The 22,179-nt window shown below is 45.5% G+C and overlaps 1 protein-coding gene across 1 annotated transcript in view; it reads right to left on the bottom strand.

The window, feature by feature from the left end:
- Positions 1-7,496: 7,496 nt before the first annotated feature.
- The window catches only part of Sh3tc2 (SH3 domain and tetratricopeptide repeats 2), a 60,749-nt gene continuing 46,066 nt past the window's right edge, over positions 7,497-22,179 (bottom strand). The window contains exons 13-17 of the mRNA XM_051163396.1: positions 17,179-17,329; positions 16,367-16,489; positions 11,323-11,473; positions 9,458-9,654; positions 7,497-7,833 (exon numbers count right to left, since the gene is read on the bottom strand). Of these exons, the coding sequence (XP_051019353.1) occupies positions 7,642-7,833; positions 9,458-9,654; positions 11,323-11,473; positions 16,367-16,489; positions 17,179-17,329 (814 nt within the window). The 3' untranslated portion in view covers positions 7,497-7,641. The remainder of the gene's footprint in view (positions 7,834-9,457; positions 9,655-11,322; positions 11,474-16,366; positions 16,490-17,178; positions 17,330-22,179) is intronic.

The following is a 22,179-nucleotide window of genomic DNA, read 5'->3' as shown; positions in this document are numbered from 1 at the left end:
TTCTTTATATGTGCCAGATGGGCAATCATACTATGCAATTAATTCCTGGGAAGATGACAAGAGGAGGCAGTATTACAATGAACAGAATATTTAGTGCAGTTCCTAGAATAGACAGGTTCAAGTCTAAGTTGTCATAGTGGCAATAATAAGGGGAAAGTTCATAAGAGGGTCCTGGTCTTCTCAGGAGCCCACAGACAACAGGTCAGGATTTGCCATTACCTTGCTCATTAGATAATGAATCTAACACACAATATATGTTGAATATTTGTTGGTTAGTTACTTGGATGGATGGTTGAATGGATGGATGGATGGATGGATGGATATATGAATCAATGGATAGCTGGTTGGTTGGTTGGTTGGTTGGTTGGTTGGCTAGCTGGCTAGCTGGCTGGCTGGCTGACTGGCTGGCCAGCTGGCTAGTTTCCTAGCTGATTGATTAGTTGGTTAGCTGGTTAGTTGGTTAGTTGGCTGGCTGGCTGAATTGCTAAGTAGCCTGACTATGGCCAACTAGAACCATGTTTTATTCTAGGACCTCCTTAAAAAATTTCCCCCAGTTGTGTTCTTGGTTTATCAATTTTTTGACCCGTCAGAATGTCAGTTGCTTTCCGCCCAATGTTGTAAACCGCTAAAACAAGTTTCACTCTATCTTCTATTTGTAGTGATGCCCATGATGCTGTCTGTCCCAGAGATGTGTCTCTTGTCAAAAGGAGTGAAATAACACAAGGGTGAAATAACAGTTTTATGATTCCAATATCAGAGGGACATGAGCTCAGATCTCACCTCAACCACTTATTACTATAGATTTAGAAAAGCCAATTCCATTCTCTAAGTCTCAGGGAACTAAAAACAGTACTATCTCCATCAAAATACGTGATTCCAGGAGGGTTATGACACATAACATCCACTTGGTATCAACTATCAGTGTACACATACTTCTGTCTCCAAATAGTGTCCATCAAAAGACATACAAGAATAAAAGCTAGCCCTTCCTCACAAGAGACCTCCCTCCAGGTCAATATGTGTTAAACAAAATGTCAATCTATTTAGCATACTATGTGTCTTTATTTGTATGTGCTTGTGTGTATGTGTGTGGAGAGAGAGAGAGACATGGAGACAGAGAGACAGAGAGAGTGGAGTGGGTGGTTGGGATGCTCTTGGAGACCAGACTATGGTTGTCAGTTTCCCTAGAGCTGGAGTCATAAGTGGTTGTGAGCTGCTAAATGTGTGGGGAAGGAAGGGAGTTAGTATAGATCCTCTGTAAGAGCTACAAGAGCTCTTAACCATGGAGCCCTCTCTCCAAACCCATACTATGTGGTTTTTTAAAAACTAAAATAGACTATTTCTTTTAAAAATGAGTATATCAAAGTATATTCAACGTACGAAATTAGAGATGTTTGTCAAATATATGCAATGTGGTTATGCATACATGTACTGGAATTTAATCAAGACAACATGAATCCTTTTTATGTATAGATACAGATATGGATAGTTTTTGAGATCTATTTATTATGTATACAGTATGATCAGATCATATTATAGATGGTTGTGAGCCACCATGTGGTTGCTGGGAAGTGAACTCACGACCTCTGGAAGAGCAGTTAGTGCCCTTAACCTGCTAAGCCATCTCTCCTGCTGCTCCAGGCTGATTCAGCGCTTTTAAATACATTATGTAGTCTTTGATGACGGCACACATAAAGAGTTGGAAAAGACATTGCTGCCCCCTGCTGGACATCTTGATTTCCACCGAGGTGAGCCAGCACCTGTCTGCTGTGGAAGTTTCTTTGGAAGGGGATCTATGTTGATTTTCTGGCATGAGTTAGAGGCAACCTTAGGACCAGAACGTGCAGTTCCTAGCTTTGAAACAACTTTGAAATCACAGTGCCCTCCTCTGGCGCCTTAGTCAGCCCAAGAAACCAAACAGAGTGGCTGCATTATGGAGTCTCAGCTATATGTATCATTCTTGGTCCTATCTCTGAAAATCTCAGTTGGACAGAGTCTCCAACCCAAATACCCACTACCCTTTGCCTCTCTGGGCAGAAGACATGCCTCTGAGGAACATGAGCTAATGCCAAGTTCACAGAGCCAAAGTTCCCAGCAGCCTCTATCTGCTCACAAGACAAGTCTGGTGGCACAGGTCCAGGAGCAAAGAGTGCCCCTAACAGACCTAGACTTTGGTGGTGGGAAGGAACCAGATATGCTGGGAACTTGTTGCATGCCGCTTCACTGGGAAGAGTCCCTGCAATTAAGGACACATTGTATTTCCACCCAAACACCAGATGATGGATGACCTGTGTTTAGAGTAAAACAACTTACTCTGGTCCCTCTACGGAGCTGTCTTCAGCCTCAAGTGTCCACGCAGAAAGAACCAGTGTCCCCAGACATAGTGGGAGGGTCACTGCCCTTTTTAGCATCAGAGTGTATACCAGAAAGAAAGAGATCCATAACACAACTGCAAAGTGCCCGATAAAGCCCAGGAAGAGAAAGAGTCCAAAGCTTAGCTTTAATATAAATGAACCGATGGGTGGAGTCAATAGATTCCCTTTAAAAATAGTCCCATTTGTTCATTTGTTTGTGTTCTAGATGAGGTTTCTTTGTTCCTCGGGTAGTGGGTTGTCCCTAAAGAGAGATTTGCTTCAGCCATTTCCTTGTCTGTGAAACAAAGAAGGCAAACAAAGCTTTATCAGCTCATCTGAAGTTTATCCACTGTGCCAGGTACTCTGTGTGTGTGTGTGTGTGTGTGTGTGTGTGTGTGTGTGTGTGTGTGTGTGTGTTTGTGTGTGTGTGTGTGAGTGTGTGTGTGTGCTGGGTACTTTTGCATGGCTGTCTAACACCGCTTGGCTTGGGAACGTTGTTTGCTGACCGTCACACAGTCTGTAAGAAGCCAATCCAGAATGGTGGTGTGCGGTGGGCAATAACACTCTAAACCCTACTCCCTCGCCTTGCCATTTGCTGCCCTGCATAGCATTCACAACACTGCTTTCAAAATCTCGTTTCTGAAGCACAGAACCTCCATGTCTATCTCAACTGTCTGTACCCCTTCTACAGCTTGCTCTTATCCTCAGGGTGAAGCCCAAATATGTTCAGAGCCTGACCCCACATCCCCCGTTGAGCTTGTGTTTTTGCCTGTTCTCCCCCCCCCCCCCCCCCCGCCCCGCCACATTTCCCCAAGTCTCCTCAGCTTCCCCCTAATTCATTGCCACTTGGGAGCTTTTTGTGGCTTCTTGAAGCCTTGCTCCTTCCAAGAAAGCCTCCCTGACACCCTCGCTCCTGTCCCAGATAAGGTTCCTGTTCTGAGGACCCACAGCAGCCTGGATCTGACTCCTCCAGGGATGCTGTAGCTCCTGATTCTATTCAACAGTGTATCATGTGTACCTTTCTTCTCTCGCCCAGCCTGGCCTCTGCTTCCCTGTCCTGAGGGGCACATGCTTCGATGTCACTGACTCTGTCCATGTGGAGGGGGAGTCCTTCTGCTTGCTTCTGTTTCTCAGATAGTTCAGAAAGAACCTGATCAATGTTAGGCTTCCTTCTACAATTTGTCGCTGTTAGTTTCTCAATCTTTTGAGCAGTGAAAGGTGAGGCCTAGGCCAAGAACTTTGGGTAAGCAACAAGACTGAGCTTGAATTCGGTGAACTGTTTTTGCACATTTGTATTTGTTATTATTTATGGAGTTTTGGTGTGTGTGTGTATGTGCATGTACACCAGTCATCCTTTATAGAATTGATTTATATATGCAAAGGAAATGAGGAGGGAGAGAAAAGAAGAAGGGCTATCAAAGCCCCCAAGCCAAGTAATTATAAATAGCTTGACGAATGGCTCTTCTAGTGTTGCACATGGTGATAAGCACAGGCTCAAGTGCATGTGCAGACACAGTTACGTATTGTGAAGGGGGCTATGGATGGCAGAAATCTCTATCAACCCCCAACTAAGTCTTTGCATCAGAAACCTTAGAGAACTGCTGTGTGCCTGGGAGAAAAACTACTTTCTGATTCTTAGTTTACTCACCCATAGAAAGAAGAATAAAATCAAGGTATATGAAATTCTGGTCCTCATCCCACAGATGACATCTCCAAACCTGTTCATGCAGGACAATGACAGAAATCTGCAGGAAAGGAGTTGTCAGAGAGACTGACCTTAGAGGTCAGAGGTCAGAGGTACAGAGTCTCCCTGTAATTAACATCAAGTCAAGGTTTCCCATTCCCCCATGATGTGTTCCATTTTTCTTTCTTTATCCCTGCATATCCCCCTCCCAAATAAACTTCTGAAGAATTAATCATATTATATTCAGTTTAGCACAAACACATATATGTAGTATATATGTATATATGTACACATGTGTATATACGAATGACTGTATCAAGATTCTTGAGCAGACATAAGAAAAAGCACAATAGTAGTAGTTGATTTACGAATGCTAGTACTGAGCCGGGCGTGGTGGCGCACGCCTTTAATCCCAGCACTCGGGAGGCAGAGGCAGGCGGATCGCTGTGAGTTCGAGGCCAGCCGTGGTCTACAAAGTGAGTCCAGGATGGCCAAGGCTACACAGAGAGACCCTGTCTCGAAAAACCAAAAAAAAAAAAAAAAAAAGAAGAAGAAGAATGCTAGTACTATTGGCTAGGGAAGTGGTGCTCCCAAAAGCAATATGGCCATTCTGATAAGAGATAAGGAGCCTGGAGCCAGGCAACCCACAGAAGTTCTGGAAGATAGGCTGGGATAATGAGGTACCTAAGCCATAGCTATGAAATATACAGGTTGAACCTGTTTCCTTCCAATGTCTGTGGCTAATGGGGGGGAAAAAAGATCAATGGAATTCCAAAAGAAACAACCCATATTGTTTAAAGCTTTGCGCGTGCGCGCGCACACACACACACACACACACACACACACACACACACATACGTCAAACAACCACTTTAACATGTGACTTACACATAACAACAACAATTATAATTATCTGGCACAATGTTTGGGTTCTTTTAAAATTGGCCTGACTCTTGCCTTTGGAAATTTAGTGATCATTTCCATCTGACCTGATTTACAGGCAAATTTACCAGATTTACAGATAAATCAAAATGCACAGTTAGAAAACTTTAACCAAAACTTAAAATGAAATATAAAACCAGTATAATGCCCTTCATTCACACATATGCAAATGCATACATGCACGCACACATGGCACATAAACACTTGAAACCAATGAGAAAAATCTGATGGGACAGAAGTCCATTTTTAAAATGCCCAGTTTCACATCATTACAAAGCTCGATGTAGAGAATAGGCTATGGCTGCTGAGGGGACAAATCCTAGTGAGGCTTAAACTACAACATCAACTTGCACTAAGTACACTAGCCCTCTCTTATAGTCTTCATGCCCCAAGCCAACATCAAAAGCCTGCGTGGTTCTAAAGCAGTATCAGTTCCCCCAGAGGATGACAGTCTGTCAGCGGGCAAAGGGAGAGACTGTAACTTGAGTCAGACGCAGAATGTCTGTGGCATGGCTTCTGGGCCAAGAGTGCCTTCTCCAAATACAAGATGTGTAACTGCTCTGGAACGCATGTACCCTGACCATCCCTCAGGAATGTTTCTGCAAGGACTCTACATGGGAGATTAGACCAGCTAGCCTCAACCACAACATTCCTCCCAGCCTAGGGATTTTGCGGCCTGTAGTGGGAGCAGAACCGCATCTGTTTTACACAGGAGTGGATTGAATCATTCCATTTCCTTTCTGGGGAAGAGCACTCTAGAATAGCAAGTAGTTGATAAAGACTGAGTACCACCCCCCCGGTGGGGGGGAGGGGGAGAGGGGGAAATGTTGATGTATCCATAGCCTTGGTGACTGGATGTAATGTCTCAGTGTACCACCTTTTCCCACCCCCACCTCACAGACAATTTCTAGTCATCTCCAAAGTCTCAAGACAATAGGAATATGGTCCAGTTAGTCAAATCTAAGTGGTTATGTACAGGTTACAGAGATGATGGCCAGATCTCCTCACGTGTGTTACAGGGCTCGGAGCAGGCATGAGCCTCCTGCTTCATGATCCCTGGAGTTACTCTCTCAAAATGCGTGCTCCTGGAACATGTGACTCACTAAACAAGAATTAAAAGGAGCAGGAAGCAAAAGTTCACGGTCAGCTTGTTCACCGGGACTGATAATTCAAGTGCACACTGCCTGAGAAGCCTTGTCCTGGGACAACATTTCTCCCATGTCAGTGTGCACTTGAATGGCTGTGGACACTTGTAAGAGGTAAGGAGCTGGACTCCTTGGGGTTTCCACTCAAATATCTCAGGTACAGACCCAGAGTTTCCATTTCAGCTGTCAATCATCCGACACTGGCACTGTGGTTGAGCATACTCCCTAGTTCCATTACAAAGAACTCAGTTACAATGGTAAACAGTTCCTGAATAATCTCACTGATCCCTCCCTTCCTGACTTCTGTGCCCTTGCTAGCCGCTCATCCCTCTTTTGCATCAGCCAATCCTCTCTGAGGAGCATCAAATGGCTGCTATGCCATAAAAGGCTCTGGTAGATGTTGTCTTATAATGGATCCAAAACAAATGGGTGCCACTTCTCAATTTAATTATAGTCTCTCTTGTTGATCTCTCTTTGCCTCTCTGCCTTGCTCATTCTGAAGACAGCAGCAATCACATGGCAGCAAGGCTTACATGGCACCAACTGTGACTAGCTTCTGGAAAACTGCCAGCAACAAACCAAGCCAACTCCTGCCAACAATATGAACCATTTGGAAGCAGTTTCTTCTTCAATGGAACCCAAGGTGACTCCTCCCCCAACCCCCCCCCACCCTCCCAGTCAACACCTGGGTCACAGTCTTGTAAGCCATCTTGAGCCAGAAGACCCAGCAAGGCCACATGTGAATTATAGCTGTCCAAACACTATGAGATGGATGATCAATGTCGTTTCAAGCTAATCTGTGTGGTGTGTGCTTACAGAAAGCTCAAAGCTTCTCATCTCATTTCCACTCCCCCCGCCGCCCCAGTCCCATGATAAAGGAGACAAGAGTGTATATAAATGTAAATATCCGATATTTAATGATACACAGTATTTACATGTAATGTATGGCATAATCCTCAAGCCTTAGCCCTGGGTGAGCTTCATTGGAGATCATACAGGAGCCATGCTTTCAGGCAGAATGGAGAATATGGATCCCACTTGGACCTCTGTGCATTCCACCTGGCTGTTCTGGGGCTATGCCTCTTGAATTAAAACCATGCTGAATTGTGTGCCCGCAGGTCCTCATGAGACTCCTTTGGTTTTTAAGAAAGCAAGCAAGAAACAGTGGCTTCCTCCACTGCCATTGGAGGGCACCTATCCCTGAGAACACTGGTGAGGGCACCAGGGCGGTCTGCTTGCCCTTTCCCCAGCTTTCCTCACTTTCTCCAGAGCTGAGTTGAAAGAAAGCATTTCAGAACTCTGTGTGTGGAGGAAGGAGTCACAGCATCCCGGGCAAAGCTCCTGAGGCAAAGCAGAAATCCAGGGTGCTCCTCACAGAGCCTGCCTCCTTCTCGGCAATGCCCTTCTCCATAAAATGAGGTGATAAACTTGAACACTCCCAGTCCAGATTTAAGAGTATGGGACAGGAAGGCAGCATCTAGCCATGGTAACGTGGTCAGAAAGGGGATGGGTCTCTTCAGAGGGCCAGACTCCCACCACTGAGCCACCGTGCCCTCTCAGAAGAACACCCCAAGGGATTGCTGTGCCACAAGGGGCTCTGGCAGATTTTGTCTAGCCTGTTCTTAATGGTGTCTTGCAGCTCCTCATCACCCAGAAGGACCGCCGCTGCTAGCGCCAGCAGAAAGTACTCAGTAGCATCATGGGCATCCTAACCCCATGGGGCAAAGAAGAGACATCATTAGCAGCACTTCCGGGATAGGCTTAAAGTCTATGCGGAGAACCATAGCGTTCTTTACTCCCCACATCCCACATCCCACATCCCACAGCCTCAAAGGAGTTCTTCCCTCACTGCACTCTCGCTCCAGTGGCATTGCCAATCACAGGGCCTTTCCTCTCCAGGCACAGAGATGGCATCTTCCCCATGTCATTCAATCACAACACAAGCTTGCATTGGACATGGCATTTCAAGGGTTTATGTCCCATGACCTAAACCTGACCTGTCCATTCTTCTCTGGAGCTTTTCAGTGTGACCCAAAAAGGAAAACAGTCTGTGTGGTTTTGGATATAGGACAGCCTCCCAGGGGCTGGCAAGGAATGAGGCCAAGAGACACAGAGAAACAGGAACATACAGTGTCAAGAAGGAGCTGGGAGGAATCTAGGAAGCTGATGGAGGAACAGGATCCGGAAGTACCCGAAACCAAATCCATACCTCAGCTTCCATAACTAAATCCGTAACTCAGTCCCGTGAGTCGGCAGAATGCCCGTTCTGATCATAGTTGTTTGAGGTTTTTCCCTTTGCAATGCCTGGAGTCCTTGGACGATGCAACCAAACCATGTATTCTCTGTCCCTGAGCTGCTTGCTGTGGCCCTACAGCATGACGGCTGAGTGGGCCTTCACCTCGCCTGTCCCTCCCTACACAGCAGGACAAGAAACAGATGTGTCTTCAGATGTAAGAAGAGGATGGCTGGTTCTCATTATCCCACATAACTATTTCAGGCCAGAAACAGTCTGACCAATAGGAAAGGGTCAGAAGAGCTGCCCTGACTCTCCATTTGTGGTCAAAGTTGGACAAGACTCACAAGTCCTGTGGCTTATGCTGGGGTGACAAGGACCTTTGGAAGGAGAAGCCAAAGTTAAGGACATAATTTTGGGGTTAGAGGATTGCAGGGTACCAACTCAGCTCCAGAAGCTCCACTGGGAATTGTAGACTGGACTCCAGCCCAGCAAAGAAGAGAATCAAGGCAAGAACCTTCTTAGGGCTTAAATATCCTTATATCCAAGGTGCCATATGTAAGTATCTCAAACATACCCATATGCAGGTGCATTTCTTTTCTTTCCTTTTTTTATTTTTATTTTTATTTTTTTTCCGAGACAGGGTTTCTCTGTGTAGCCTTGGCTGTCCTGGACTCACTCTGTAGACCAGGCTGGCCTCGAACTCACAGCAATCCGCCTGCCTCTGCCTCCTGAGTGCTGGGATTAAAGGGCGGGTGTATTTCTTAAGTAATGTAATTTCCTAAAACTTCCTAAGAAATGTGGTGCAACTGACTTAGAACATTTGATAGACACGTCGTTCAGTATTCACAAGGATTACAGCAGAGTTGAGGTGTGGTCTTTCTTCTCAACCCCTTTCACTTCTCCAGTGGAGCTTAACAGAAAAAGTCCTCATGTCCCCAGTGAAACCATTTCCTACCCTGTGACGGAAGACTGATGGATCATCTTGGCCCATTGGTCCTCTCACCTCTGCTCCAAAGCCCCCTACTAACTTTCCTAGCAAAGAGCAGCTGAATGGTAAGTAGCTCTCAAAAATTCATCATGGAAGGCTAGCTCTTACCTTCAGCTGGTAGAAAGTGAGTCGGCCCAGGCGACAATACACCTTGGCATAGTACAAGGCCTCCTTGGGACTCTGCAGCCACGGTGGACACAGGGACAAAGTCTTCAGGTAGCAGTCTTCCGCCATCTCATACATGTTCAGAGAGAAGTACACAGAAGCTAGGCGGTGAAAAGCCACCAGCTCCTGTCTCTGATCTCCTAGGAATTAAGAGAGTGAGGGAGACCCTGTAGCCTGCTTCTGTTCTGACGTCCCCGGAGTTACCAGACTGAGGGAGACCCTGTAGCCAGTGCTGGGAATTGTTCACTCATATTCAGCCCAGAAAACCTGCTGAGTTTACTAGATGTCAGAGATTGGGGGCATAAGAAAGAGCAAAGAGGAGGCCCCTTCCCTCGTGGAGCTTAATGTCTCAGCACAAGGAATTCCTTAAATAATCCCACAAATATATAGAGCATTGCTCCCGTGGAACATGCTACAAAAAGAGCCACAAAATGCTGGGATGTCTGGTTTCTGGAAGAAATGTTCTCTGTGTTGCAGACGACGCTGTAATTCAGTATGGAGAGGGGAGCTATGTCTTAAAACACAAGATCTGTTAAGATGACAAGACAAGCTTGATTAAGTAATTAGGAATTCCTTTCAAACGAAGAACACTGATAGTCCGGTGACATCACAGCTCCTCACCAAGTCTCAGTTCCATGGAGTCCACAGCGACCATCCTAACAGTGGCTTTGTGTGAGCTTAGGGCTTAAGGTGTTTGAAGTGTGAGTTCATGGTTTTAGTAACTAACCATTGTAATACAAAGTGTTTTTATTAACCCAGAGAACAAAAGCTCACCTGGTCCTGCCTTTGGAATGCTATTGAGTGCCATCTTTAAAAATAAATAAAAAAAAATTTAAAAAAAGAGCCAAAAGCCAAAATTATAAAAAGCAGTCGAAAAGAAGAGAACATTCTCTGACCTGGGAAACTACAATCACAGAGACACCTGTGTACGGTGAGCCCAGACTCATTAGGCTCTTTTCCAGGAAGCAATAGAAACAGAGCTCAGACTGAGCTGCCCAAGGTCCCTCAGGCTTTCCTGGGCTCAGTGACAAACCTCTGGTGAGGTTTCCTACAGTTAAATTGCAGAGAAAAGGCAAGGGTCTACACTAGCTCCTGTACCCGATGACCTCACAAGTACTCAGAACCTTCTGGAACTACCACAGGTCTCCATCTACTCCTGTATCAATCAAGTCTTCTCTAATCAAGACTGCTTTTCCTCAAGCACACAACACTCAAAACTAAGTTTGTATTCGGTCTTTTTAATTCTGCCTTTCCTCCTTGCCAATGGCTTACAGTATCTTCAACCAGTTTTCCCTCTAAGTGCAAGAAGCTCTTTCAACTAGGTTAAGGTTAAATGGGAACTTGGCCTTCATTTGCATTTCTACTCCATGGGGGAAATGTTCTTTTCCTATCAATTGTTTAAAAATTCATGGGGAAAAAAAATCATCTATGTGACAAAGGCATTACCTATGCCTAGGATAAAGTACCATTTATCTCATGGGGAACGTTACCAACTGTGATATCATAATAATAAGCATTGGCAACACTGACTGACCTCAGAATGAGGACTTGTGTCCCTCATCCCAAGTTGCCAGGTTACATAGACAACCATTGCTTTTTGTTTGAAAACTGCTCTCTTGATGACAAACCAAACCTTGTGGAAACTAATTCAATTACAGTTTCCCTGCCTGCCAACCATGGGATTAGAACCCACACGGCCCGAGTTCAAAGCTGACGCCCACTGCTTCACTAACCATGCATTTCACTAGCCATGGCTGAGTAGTGTTTATTCCTCCAGCTCCATGCACCTCGGAGCTAGGACCACCTACCTGTGAGCACGCTCAGCCTGGCAGCCAGGGTGGCGAATTCCAAAGCTTTCTCATAGCCCTCCAGGCTGATCTGCAGCTGGGTCAGCTTGTTGAAGATCCTCAGCTCAGTCCGAAGCGCCTTCATTCTCCTCGCCAAAGGGACAGCCCCAGCCTGAGAAGCGAGGCACAGGGATCTTAATCTACAGGCACACCGCGCTCCACAGGCCTGGCTTCTCCTGGAGGGATTGTGGTGACCAAGTGTTGCCACTGTTGCCTTTCCTCAACTCACTCTCCTCTTGGCACTTTGCCCAGATGTAACCAGTTTAAGAGCCGGAAGCCATTGGACCTTCTAAAATTGGGGCAACTGCAAACAGAAAGGAAAGTTGACTTCCTAATGATGAGGGCAGATTTTTTTTTAATGGCTAGGCAGTTTTAAGGGCAGGAACCCCAAGAGTGAATAGTTCTGATCTTTTTTGTTTGTTTGTTTGTTTACTTTTCAAAACAGGGTTTCTCTATGTAACCCTGGCTATCCTGAAACTCACTTACAGATCAGGCTAGCTTCAAACTAAGAAATCCTCCTGCTTCTACCTCCCAAGTGCTGGGATTAAAGGCATGCACCACCACCACGTGGCTCAGCAGTTCATTATTGTCCTTAGCCAGAAGCAGGACATGTCATCCTTGTCTCTCCAGCCAGGGATGCCAGAAGGGAGCTCTGGACTCTTATCACCTCTTGAATGAGCACCTGCCTGCAGGCATCTTAGGGGTTAACCTAGGAAACAGACAATAACCCTTTCTAGTGAACAACTCCTGTGTAGTGAGAATCTTAGATTCTTTAAAAGCCCAGTTATATTATGTGAATATGTTTTTGTTTTAATCCCAGGTGTGGGATATGAGGTTGCTTCAGACTGTCCATGGCAGCTATGATTTGCCTCATGTGGTAGCAGGGGTGTGATTTTGCCAGCTGAGGATAGTTGATGTTTGGAATTCTAGGACCTTTTCAGAGGGAATAAATGTCAAAGTCCAAAATGGGTGGGAGAACTCCAAAGAAAAGAAGAAGAAGAAGAAGAAGAAAAGAAGAAGAAGAAGAAGAAGAAGAAGAAGAAGAAGAAGAAGAAGAAGAAGAAGAAGAAGAAGAAGAAGAAGAAGAGGAGGAGGAGGAGGAGGAGGAGGAGGAAGAGGAGGAGAATTAGAAGAAGAAGAAGATTAGAAGAAGGAGGAGGAGGAAGGGGGAGGAGGAGGAAGATGGGAGAGGGAAGGAGGAGGGGGAGGAGGAGGGGGAGGAGGCAGCTGCTTCTCCTCCCTGCTGCTCCTGACTGCTGTTGTTTGAGGAGAAGTTGAAGATATCCTGAGTATAAAGATTGGACTTGCCCCAAGGAACCCAACCCTAACCAGCAGGAAATAATCTAAAGAGACCTACATCCCCTCTCCCCTTTAACTTTCTGTCTCTCCTCCCTGGTGTTAAGGTGTTGGAAGGGATAAGGGCTGGGTTGGGAGGGAGGTAGAGGTATAAAAACTCAAATAAAATAGCCAAGACCAACCAACCAACCAAGAAAACCCACACCTACATCTCTGGAATGGGGTCTTTAGATTTTCATGGTGAAAATGGATTATATTCCTTCCCCAATTTCAGCCCAGTCCTAAATGGTTTTAATGTCTCAGCTTAGGAATGGCCTTGGAGGCCACTGAGCATATCACGGCTCTGTTGAGGCTCCCTTGAAGAACAGAATCTTCCTCCAGCCCTGGATGAAGATATGGCATTCTGATCTGCTCCAAAGATTAGGATATCACAAACAGTTGTCTCCCCCTTAAGAGCTAATCCATCTGGGCCTGTCAGTCTTAGCCAGACTAAGAAGATAAAGGAAACCATTGTCCCCTTAGTGAGATAATGCACTTTCCCTTCCCAGAAACCCAGCCCCTACAGCAGCTGATTGGAGGTCTTTCATCAGGCAGCAATGGCAACTTGCCAAGCCTCTGTCCTGCAGCCTGGCCACTTTTCTGATATTGGGAAAGCCTGGATGTGCTTTCCTGATGCTCCGATCTTTCACTAAGCCACATGCCCTCCTCACCATGTGGCCACTTAACAACCAGACCACCTTCCACTCTTCTCTCTCTTCCTGGTGCTGCTGAGATTATAGCCCGCCTGCCTTGTTTTTCTCTTAACACTTTAATAAAATTGTCTCTGGGCTTCTTTATAAGTCATTTTCTAACTTTTGTTTTGTTTTTGTTTTGTTGTTTTGAGGCAGGTTTTCTCTGTGTAGCCTTGTCTGTCCTGGACTCACTTTGTGGACCAAGTTGGCCTCAAACTCACAGAGATCCACCTGCCTCTGACTCCCTGAGTGCTAGGATTACAGGTATGTGTCACCACATCCAGATTCCAAATTCTTTTATTAGTATAACTAATAACTCAAAAGAGGAAACTTGTTTCCCCAGTAACATATGGCACCCAGTATAGGGCTCCCCAAAGTTTCCGATAACTCTGAGGTCACCCGGGGAGTCAGTCATCTCATTTGATATGTAAAATTCTTATGTGAGCTGGTGTCTGACAATGTTCAGTAAATAACCGTTTCTAATTTCATAATTCTTTAAGTGTAGGCAGATCACCATAGCTTTGAGCCTTATTTTTGTTTTTATACACTAGAGTGCAAGTAAAGGAATTCAGTTTGTCTCTTCACTGCTATGTTTCCAGTGCCTTAAAGAATATGACAGTGACCACGATGATGAAGAGTATCTATGCTTCATACACCTTTGGTTGGCTTTCAAGGGTCTGAACTGGTGACTGCTTAGTCCTAATGTTGGTACTATATTGACTACCATTCAATAGCTAATCCTAATGAACTGTTGACAGTGTGAGAGCTAATTGTGCACAGGAACCTGAAATAGATGTAGTTCTTAGAAAATAGAACTTTGTAGCCTCTCAAGAGACCAGGGTAAACTTGGATCATTTGCAGCTTGATCACCGAAGACTAGTAGATGCTACATTCTAGGGCCCTTGAAATCTCTTGAGGCCCTGATAAGTGTAGCGGGCCGCATCTGCCTAATGTGAAATGGCATATACCACCAATTTTTGTGTGTAATTTCCAGAAATCTGTAGAACCTCTGAAGCCTTTCTGTAGCCCTTAGGTTGAGAGTCCTTGTTCTAGAATTTTAGGGCTCTAATTAATAAGGAAGTAAATCTCACCACAGCTTTAAAGACTGCCCAGCGAAGAACAGAGACAGGGCCAAGCTAGGCAATTTCCATGGACACATCAGAGAAAGCTGGACAAAACAAAGAGAAGAAAAATGTTCCAGGTATACAGGGGCATAAAGGTGGATAAGTGAGCAGAAAGGTCAAGAACAGGAAAAAAAAAAAAAGAGTAAGAAACCAAAGAGAATGATGCCTTGGGCAGAGCAATGAGATTTATTAAGTGTCTTAAGTGCCACCTATGGTTCCTAGTTGTGAATATGACCCTCAAAAAGAGAAAAATTCTTCTTTCTCTACATAGATAAGAGAGCTAGAAAAATGTAAAGGCCAATTAAAATATAATCATAAATATGCACACCTTAGTCAGTGTTCTATTGCTATAAAGAGGCACCATGACCACAGAAACTCATATAAGAGAAACCGTTTAGCTGGGAGCTGGCTTACAGTTTTAGAGGCTTAGCCCATTGTTACCATGGTAGGGAGCACTGCAGCACACAGGCAGACATGGTGCTGGAGAAGGAGCTGAGAGTGCTCCATCTGGATCTGCAGGAAGAGAGCTATTTTTTCTTTTTAAATTTGTTTGTTTTTATCTTATGTGCACGAGTGTATGCCTGCATGTATGTGCACCACATGCATGCAATGCCTAAAGAGGCCGGAAGAAGGTATTTGGATCCCCTGGTGCTGGAGCTATGGACGGTTGTGAGCCACCATATGTGTGTTGGAAAGCAAACAGAGCTGCACTGCAAGTAGCAAGTGCTCTTAAACAGAGGCGTTTCTCCAGCTCCAAGCCTTAGTTTGATTATCCACAAAATGCATATGAAAATAAGCACTCTGATGGTCAGTGAGGTGTTTCCGGCTTAGTGCCCAGCACATATTTGGCATCTAATCATATACGATGAAAAGCAAGCAACTGAGCAAAGAGTACATACCCAAACAAGTAAAGTTTTAGGACCAAGTATCTCTCAAACTTCATTCAGGTTGATGAGCAACAATCCATGTATCTGCCACACCTAGACATTTACTTAATTGTATTGTTTACTCTCTTCTTTTCTTGCTTCATCATTTGCAAAAATAACTGTGAAATTATGATTTGATGATCTGGTGCTATGCATTTTGATTTTTAAGTACACTTTAATACATGTTTATTAAAAGCACAGTAGCATGTTTTTAGTGTCTGTCCTAGTGTGAGTAAGATACACCATCCCTCCATAAGTCTTGGGCATTTGAATACTTGGTTCCCAGTTGGTGACCAGGGAGGAAAAAGAGGGTGTCCTTACTGGAGGAAGACTGTCACTGGAGATGGACTTTAGGGGTTCCAAAAACTTACCATTTCAAGTTTGCAGTCTCTGTTTCCTGATTGTAGTTTGAGATGTGAGCGTTCAGATGTTACTGCTGCTGTGCCAGCCTGTGGTCACACTTCTCTAATACGCTGTTTGTTTGTTTGGCTGGTTGGTTGGTTGGTTTTGGGTTTTGGAGACTGAGTTTCTCTGTATAACCTTGGCTGTCCTCGAACTCATAGAGATCTGCCTGCCTCTGCCCCCCCTGAGTGCTGGGACTACAGGCATGTGCCACCATGCCCAGCTACCATGTTATTCTTATACCTTTGGAACCACAAGCCCAAATAAACCCTTCCTTCAGTAACTTGCCTTAATCATTGCTTTATCACAGTAACAGAAAAGGGGAGCCAATAATAGTGCCTGCCCATGCATCCCTTTAGGTCATCTTCCATAATGCTACATTAGTCAAGCCAAAGAGTAACTAAGTAACTTCATCCACTGGGATGAAGATGTGAGTGCTGAACAAAGATGAGCAAGAGAGTCCAATGGAGCTGCCCACATTTGTGCCAGGGTCTGGCTCAACACACTGGGAAGTCCCAAGGCTTACCCGGTAATATTCTACAGCGCGATGTCTGTGGCGGGTCCCGTTGAAGAACACATCACCAGCTTCTTCATAAAGCTTGAGAGCAAGTGAGGGCTCCTCTGACCTCAAGGCTGTCTGGATGCCCGCCTAGTGGGACAAAAAAATGGTTGTCAAAGGCAGAGAAAAGATCATCCAGAGCTCTATGAGGCAAGCTGATGGGGAGGATCCAGAACCTGGTCAGAATTCTAGAAATCCTAGCCATTGTGTGGTCTTGGCCTTCACCCATGAGCCTGGTAAAAAAAAAAAGACACAGATGTGCTCTGTCTGGAAGGTGCCCCACCCCACCCCCACCCCCAGCCCCCTGTGGGAGGAAAATATTCTTCTGGTGGGACTTGGGGAGATCTTAGTAGTGCTCAGATAAACAGTCTGTGTTTCAATAGTTAAATATTTATTTTAATGTGTTTCAGGAAAACCATTAAAAATGAGTCAAACCAGTGATTTTGAGACCTCATGTAAAGTGTTTTTAAAAGGTTGATTTGAAGTTGAGTCCAAGAAAAGTAAATAAATAATGGTTCAAGAGGCTGCGTGGACTTAGCAATGGCACCCATTTAATGTATAAATGACTGAAATTGGAAATGTGGAATCCACCTCGTCAAGTGAAGACAGCAAGACTTGGAACAGACTCATAACTCCTCCCTCCAAGCTCACATTACTGAATATCAGCAACAGATGCTCTGTGCTCAGCGCGCCTCCCCCAACCCCCACAAGCTCTCAGGACTCTGCCTCCAGGCAGCTTAGAGCTCCTTCAAGTGGCTGAGAGAAGATAGCACACCCACCTGCAAGTACAGCTCCACCAGCTCATCCTCCTGCATGAGGTAGTGCAGGCGCCCAGCCCCCAGCCAGGCCTCAGCAGCCTTGTCTCTCTCCCCTAGGTCCACAAAAATACGCAGGCTCTCCTTGATGCAGGTGAGAGACCTCCTGAGGGATCTGAAGACAGATGTGGACCTGTGAGCTGTGGAGGAGGTCACTCAGCCCAGGAGGACTCTAGGGAGGTTCTGGAAGAGAACATGCTCGCAGCAGACCACAGAGAGAGCAGGGCTGATTTGAATCTGAGCTCTGCAGGCCATGTGACCTTGAGACAATACCTATCCAAGCCTCAGTTTCCCCATTTGTAAAAGTGAAATGTTTCTGCCTTAAAAGATTATTGTGGAGACTGAGAAACATAACCCATATAGAATGTTCAAACTGGTGACTACGTAGTGGTAAGCAGATAATGAACATTTAAATAGCATGACCACTGTTACTCGCCCCCATCCCTCAACCTTTAGGCTATACTGCAGTGTGTTTTTCATAAGCACCTAGGTAGACACCAGATGTACTTGTATGGAATTAATGCCTGGGAGGCCATAGTGACAATGAGTAGTGGGTAACTTGAAATCATGAAGACTTTGATGTTTCATTAAGAAGAGTAAAAGCAGACTGAATCTTTTGAAGTCAGTGTTTAACTCTTTGGAAACTCTCTAATTAGTGGGTACTCTTAATTATTTGGGGCAAAGTGTGTAATGTAGAAAACGCAATTTCTCCATGACAGCTGTTAATGAAGAAATGTGATGAGGATGACATGGTGGTGCAGACCCCCAGAGTCAGAGAACAGGAGGGACCATTGGGCATCCTCTATGCCACAGACCTCACCTCCAGCCCGTGAGTCACCCTGGCATATGCAGCCAGGCTATGCAGTTCACCATGGTATATTGAAATGTCATACTAGCTACAGCCCTGGATGGTCTGGGATTATGACTAGCATTTTTGTCACAGCTTATGTGATCCAGGCTGGGAATTGCTGTTCTGGTGCAATCATTTTTAATGCTCTAGAGCAGTGCTTCTCAAGCTGTGGGTCAGGACCCCTTTGCCAAACCTCCAGTTCCAAAAATATTTACATTATAATTCATAACCATAGCAAAATTACAGTTAGGAAGTAGCAACAAAAATAATCTAATGGTTGGGGGGGGCACCACAAATGAGGAGCTGTGTTACAGCATTAGGAAGATCGAGAACCGATGACCTGGAGCAAACAGTTCCAGAGCTGGAAGGATCAAAAACCAGAGCCCCACCCCCCATCACAGTTCTGAAAGTGTGAGCTACCCACCCCCAACATGGCCTCTGCCCCATCAGTATTACTTGAGAGTTTCAGAAAACCTCAGACATCCAGAGCTACCTGGAACTAACTAAATGGAAACATGGCAGTTACAATCCATAGGTCTGAGTTGTTAAAGCACACCCAGTTTATGATCACATGCTCCAACGTCTGGACCATGCAACTTCTAGAGATAGGAAGTGTTATCAGCCACAACTATGAACTCACACACAGTTCCCACCTGCTGTGCTTTTGATATGGCCTGACTCACAAAGGTTGGAGGCTGGATCCTCCACTGTAGCAAAACTGAAAAGTAGCAGGGTCTGTAAGATATAGGGCTTAATCCAAGGTAATTGGCTCATCAGCTATCGGAGGCATTGCTCACAAGAGGAATTGCGTGGCTCTTCTGGGACCTTGCTTAGTTGTTGTGAGAGTTGAGTTGTCCTGGAGGGATGGCACAGCTCTGGTTTCTTATCTCACCGAACATTCTCATCTCTGTGATACCATTAGCCAAGAGGCCTTTCCCAGACCTGGAGTAACAATGGCACCCTGCCCTAATGCCTAGCCCAGAGTATTTTGTAATAGTGATGGAAAATGGATTAATATGTCAGCTCATCGTAGGCAACTCAGCTGTCAGGCCCTTTTTCCAATGAGGGATACAAACCCTGCCTTGACTGGTCATCTCTGATCCCTTTGGGCAACGAAGCAGCTTTTGGCGTTCTGGAAAGAGTGCCCAGGCGCTTGGCCCCTGTAAGAGCTAGGAAAGAATGCTGGTTGTCCCTACCGACTTGCCCTTGACATAAGATGATTGGCTTCCAGGGTAAACACTAGACTCTGTAAAGTATTAGAGCTCTGAAGCTGGAGCAATGCTGGAAGCGAGAAGCTGCGTACAGCACTGTGCTGGCCACTGACCTCACTGATTAGGTAGGAACCACTGTCCTCATAAGACACAGGAAGGCCCGGCCTTCTCTCTCCAAGTCTGAGCAAAGAGCCCTAAGGCACTCCAGGCACGGCTCCACTATTCTCCTCCTCGTTCCAACCGGAATAAATGGTGAAGACAGAACTCGTAAATCTCATCTGGATCTTACTTCCTGTTGTGTTTCTATTACTACTTACTCGAATGTCCTCGGATGTCCTTGCTCTGGAGTTTCTGTCTTCACATCCTCAGGGAACAAGATTTAGATTCTCAGCAGCTACCACACAGGCTTCCTTGCCAGGGAAAGAATGGTTGGAGCTAAGCATGTCTCTCTAAGAAGCACCCCAGGGTGGGGTCGGAGGTAAAACAAGGAGACCTCCACATAAGTGGAGGATTCTCACCAAGACACACATCCATCATTTTTAAAGCGCTCTAACAGTCTAAATTGGGAGGTGTGTCCAGCTGCCTTGGTACTTTTCTTTTTTTTTTTTTGGTACTTTTCTTTTATCAGTCCTTACTACCCCATTGTAATAAACCCAACAGCTGTGCTGTGTCGCACACAAGCTTGACCTGAAATGACCCAGCATCTTAGTTCCTCTTGCCACTACCTGAAGGCTCTAGATCTGGTTTTTTCTCTAAACTAAAAGAAAAAAATAGCATATGGGTTAACACTGATTTACTTATGTGAATTCTCCACCTGAATGATCTTGATCCCATTTGGGGGGGGGGGATGGTGGGGGAGGGGCGCTCAAGACAGAGTTTCTCTATATTCCCTGGCTGTCTTGGACTCCCTTTGTAGACCAGGCTGGCCTGAAACTCACAGGGGTCCACTTGTTTCTGCCTCCCGAGTGCTGGGATTACAGGCGTGGGCCACTGTGCCCAGCTTTGATCCCACTTTTGTTTTAATCATTTTTCCTGTCTCCAAGTTCACACTTCGTCTCAGGCCTTGTTGAACTATGGCAAGGTGACCCCAGCACATCTGTATTCCAGGACAGCATTCTGCCAACCCTGCCTGGGTGGACCTGCCTGACCTTTTAACAGAGTCTAGGCTCAGGTATTGTTTTCCTAGAGGAAGACCAGACCACTACTCTCAGAGGGCTGGCCAGGGGTTGGGACATGTGCTTTCAATGCCCATTCTCTCACTCACCAGCCATAGGATTTTAAACTAGCAAGGTGCTTAGCTGATTTTACAAATAAACAATGACCCCACCCCCACCCTGGGGGCGGGGCGGGGGTGGAGAAAGCATTTCCAAGTTTCCCTGGCCATTTCTAATTTCTAAAGCCTTATTTTAAAAGCCTCTGCTACTCAATGATTGTGGTGATGACAATATATTGTTACCTAGAACTTATTGGGCATTTGGCATGCCCTGGGCACTTTGCACACACGGGCTCAATTAGTCATTAAAGTAGTTTCAAAAGAGCACCACTACTATTGCTACTGTATCCATTTTACAAAAGAAAAAATTGAGAGCCAGAGGAAGGCATGGCTCTATGGGTGAAAGCGCTTGCAAGCCTGAACATGGAGTTCCATCGCTTGGTCCCACATGGTAGGAGAACGGACTCTGAAATTTGTCCTTTGACTTCCACATGCACAACAGCACACACAAACTGAGATCCCGTCCCCCTCTCTCTCTCTCTCTCTCTCTCTCTCTCTCTCTCTCTTCCCTCGCCCCTCCTCTCTCCTCTCTCTCTCTCTCTCCCTTCCTCTCTCTCTCTCTCTCTCCTCTCTCTCCTCCTCTCCTCTCTCTCTCTCCCTCGCTCTCGCCCTCTCTCTCCCCTCCCTCTCCTCTCTTTCTCTCCCTCTCCTCTCTCCTCTCTCCTTCTCCTCCCTCTCTCTCCTCCCTCCTCTCTCTCTCCCTCTCTCTCCATCTCTCCCTCCTCTCTCTCTCTCTCTCTCCCTCTCCTCTCTCTCTCTCTCTCCTCTAAAGATCGCTCTCTCTCCTCCCTCTCTCATCCTCTCTCTCTCTCCTCTCTCCCCCTCCCTCTCTCTCCCTCTCTCTCTCTCTCTCTCTCTCACACACACACACACACACACACACACAAATAAATAAATGTAATTAAAAGTGGAAAAATAAGGCTCAGAAAATGTAAGTGACTGTGGGCAGGTACTAAACCATATTTAAACCAGAATCTAACATGGCGAGTCTAACCACACACTCAAGCAACGCTTACTAAACCTCTGGCTTAGCTTTCCATTGCGGGAAAGCTTTGATTTCTTTTGTCACTTAAAAAAATAAAATAAAATAACCTGAAATCGTTAAAGACATAATTTTCTGAACTGCAAAAGCTGGTGGTAGTGAGCCACAGCCTTGGGGTCAAGTGTGGGCATAGCAAATGCAACTGTTTCTTCACCGAGGGTTACAGAAGAGTTAGGGATTAGTCATAGTCACATTAGAGACCAAATGTTGGAGGTTTTTCTATTGTTTCTGCTGTTTGTCTTGTTGCTTTTATCTTAGATCACAGAAGCAAGCAGAATAGAATAAAGATTAAAGCTAGGGACTGTATTCACATCAGTCTCCACAAGGGCCTGCCGCAAGCAAAGCGTTCCCTCTTTGTAGTTAGTATTCTGTGGATGCGCTTACCTCAATCTGCAACTGCGTTGGTAACTGTCCATTTCCTGCCCCCTTTACTATTCTATGAGCATAATAAGCTTCGGGACGATAATGCCTTTATCTGATTTCTACCTTGTTGTCTGGGCAGTAGAAAATGATAAATAAATATTTGTTGAGTGGATCCAATAAAGCCACAAGGTCCTCTTGAACCCTATCTGGTTCAACTCTACAACAA

Source organism: Acomys russatus, chromosome 20, assembly GCF_903995435.1.
Source record: "Acomys russatus chromosome 20, mAcoRus1.1, whole genome shotgun sequence".
Lineage (NCBI taxonomy): Eukaryota > Metazoa > Chordata > Mammalia > Rodentia > Muridae > Acomys > Acomys russatus.
The sequence above is the reverse complement of the archived record's forward strand: the minus strand, read 5'-3'. Positions and strand labels throughout refer to the sequence as shown.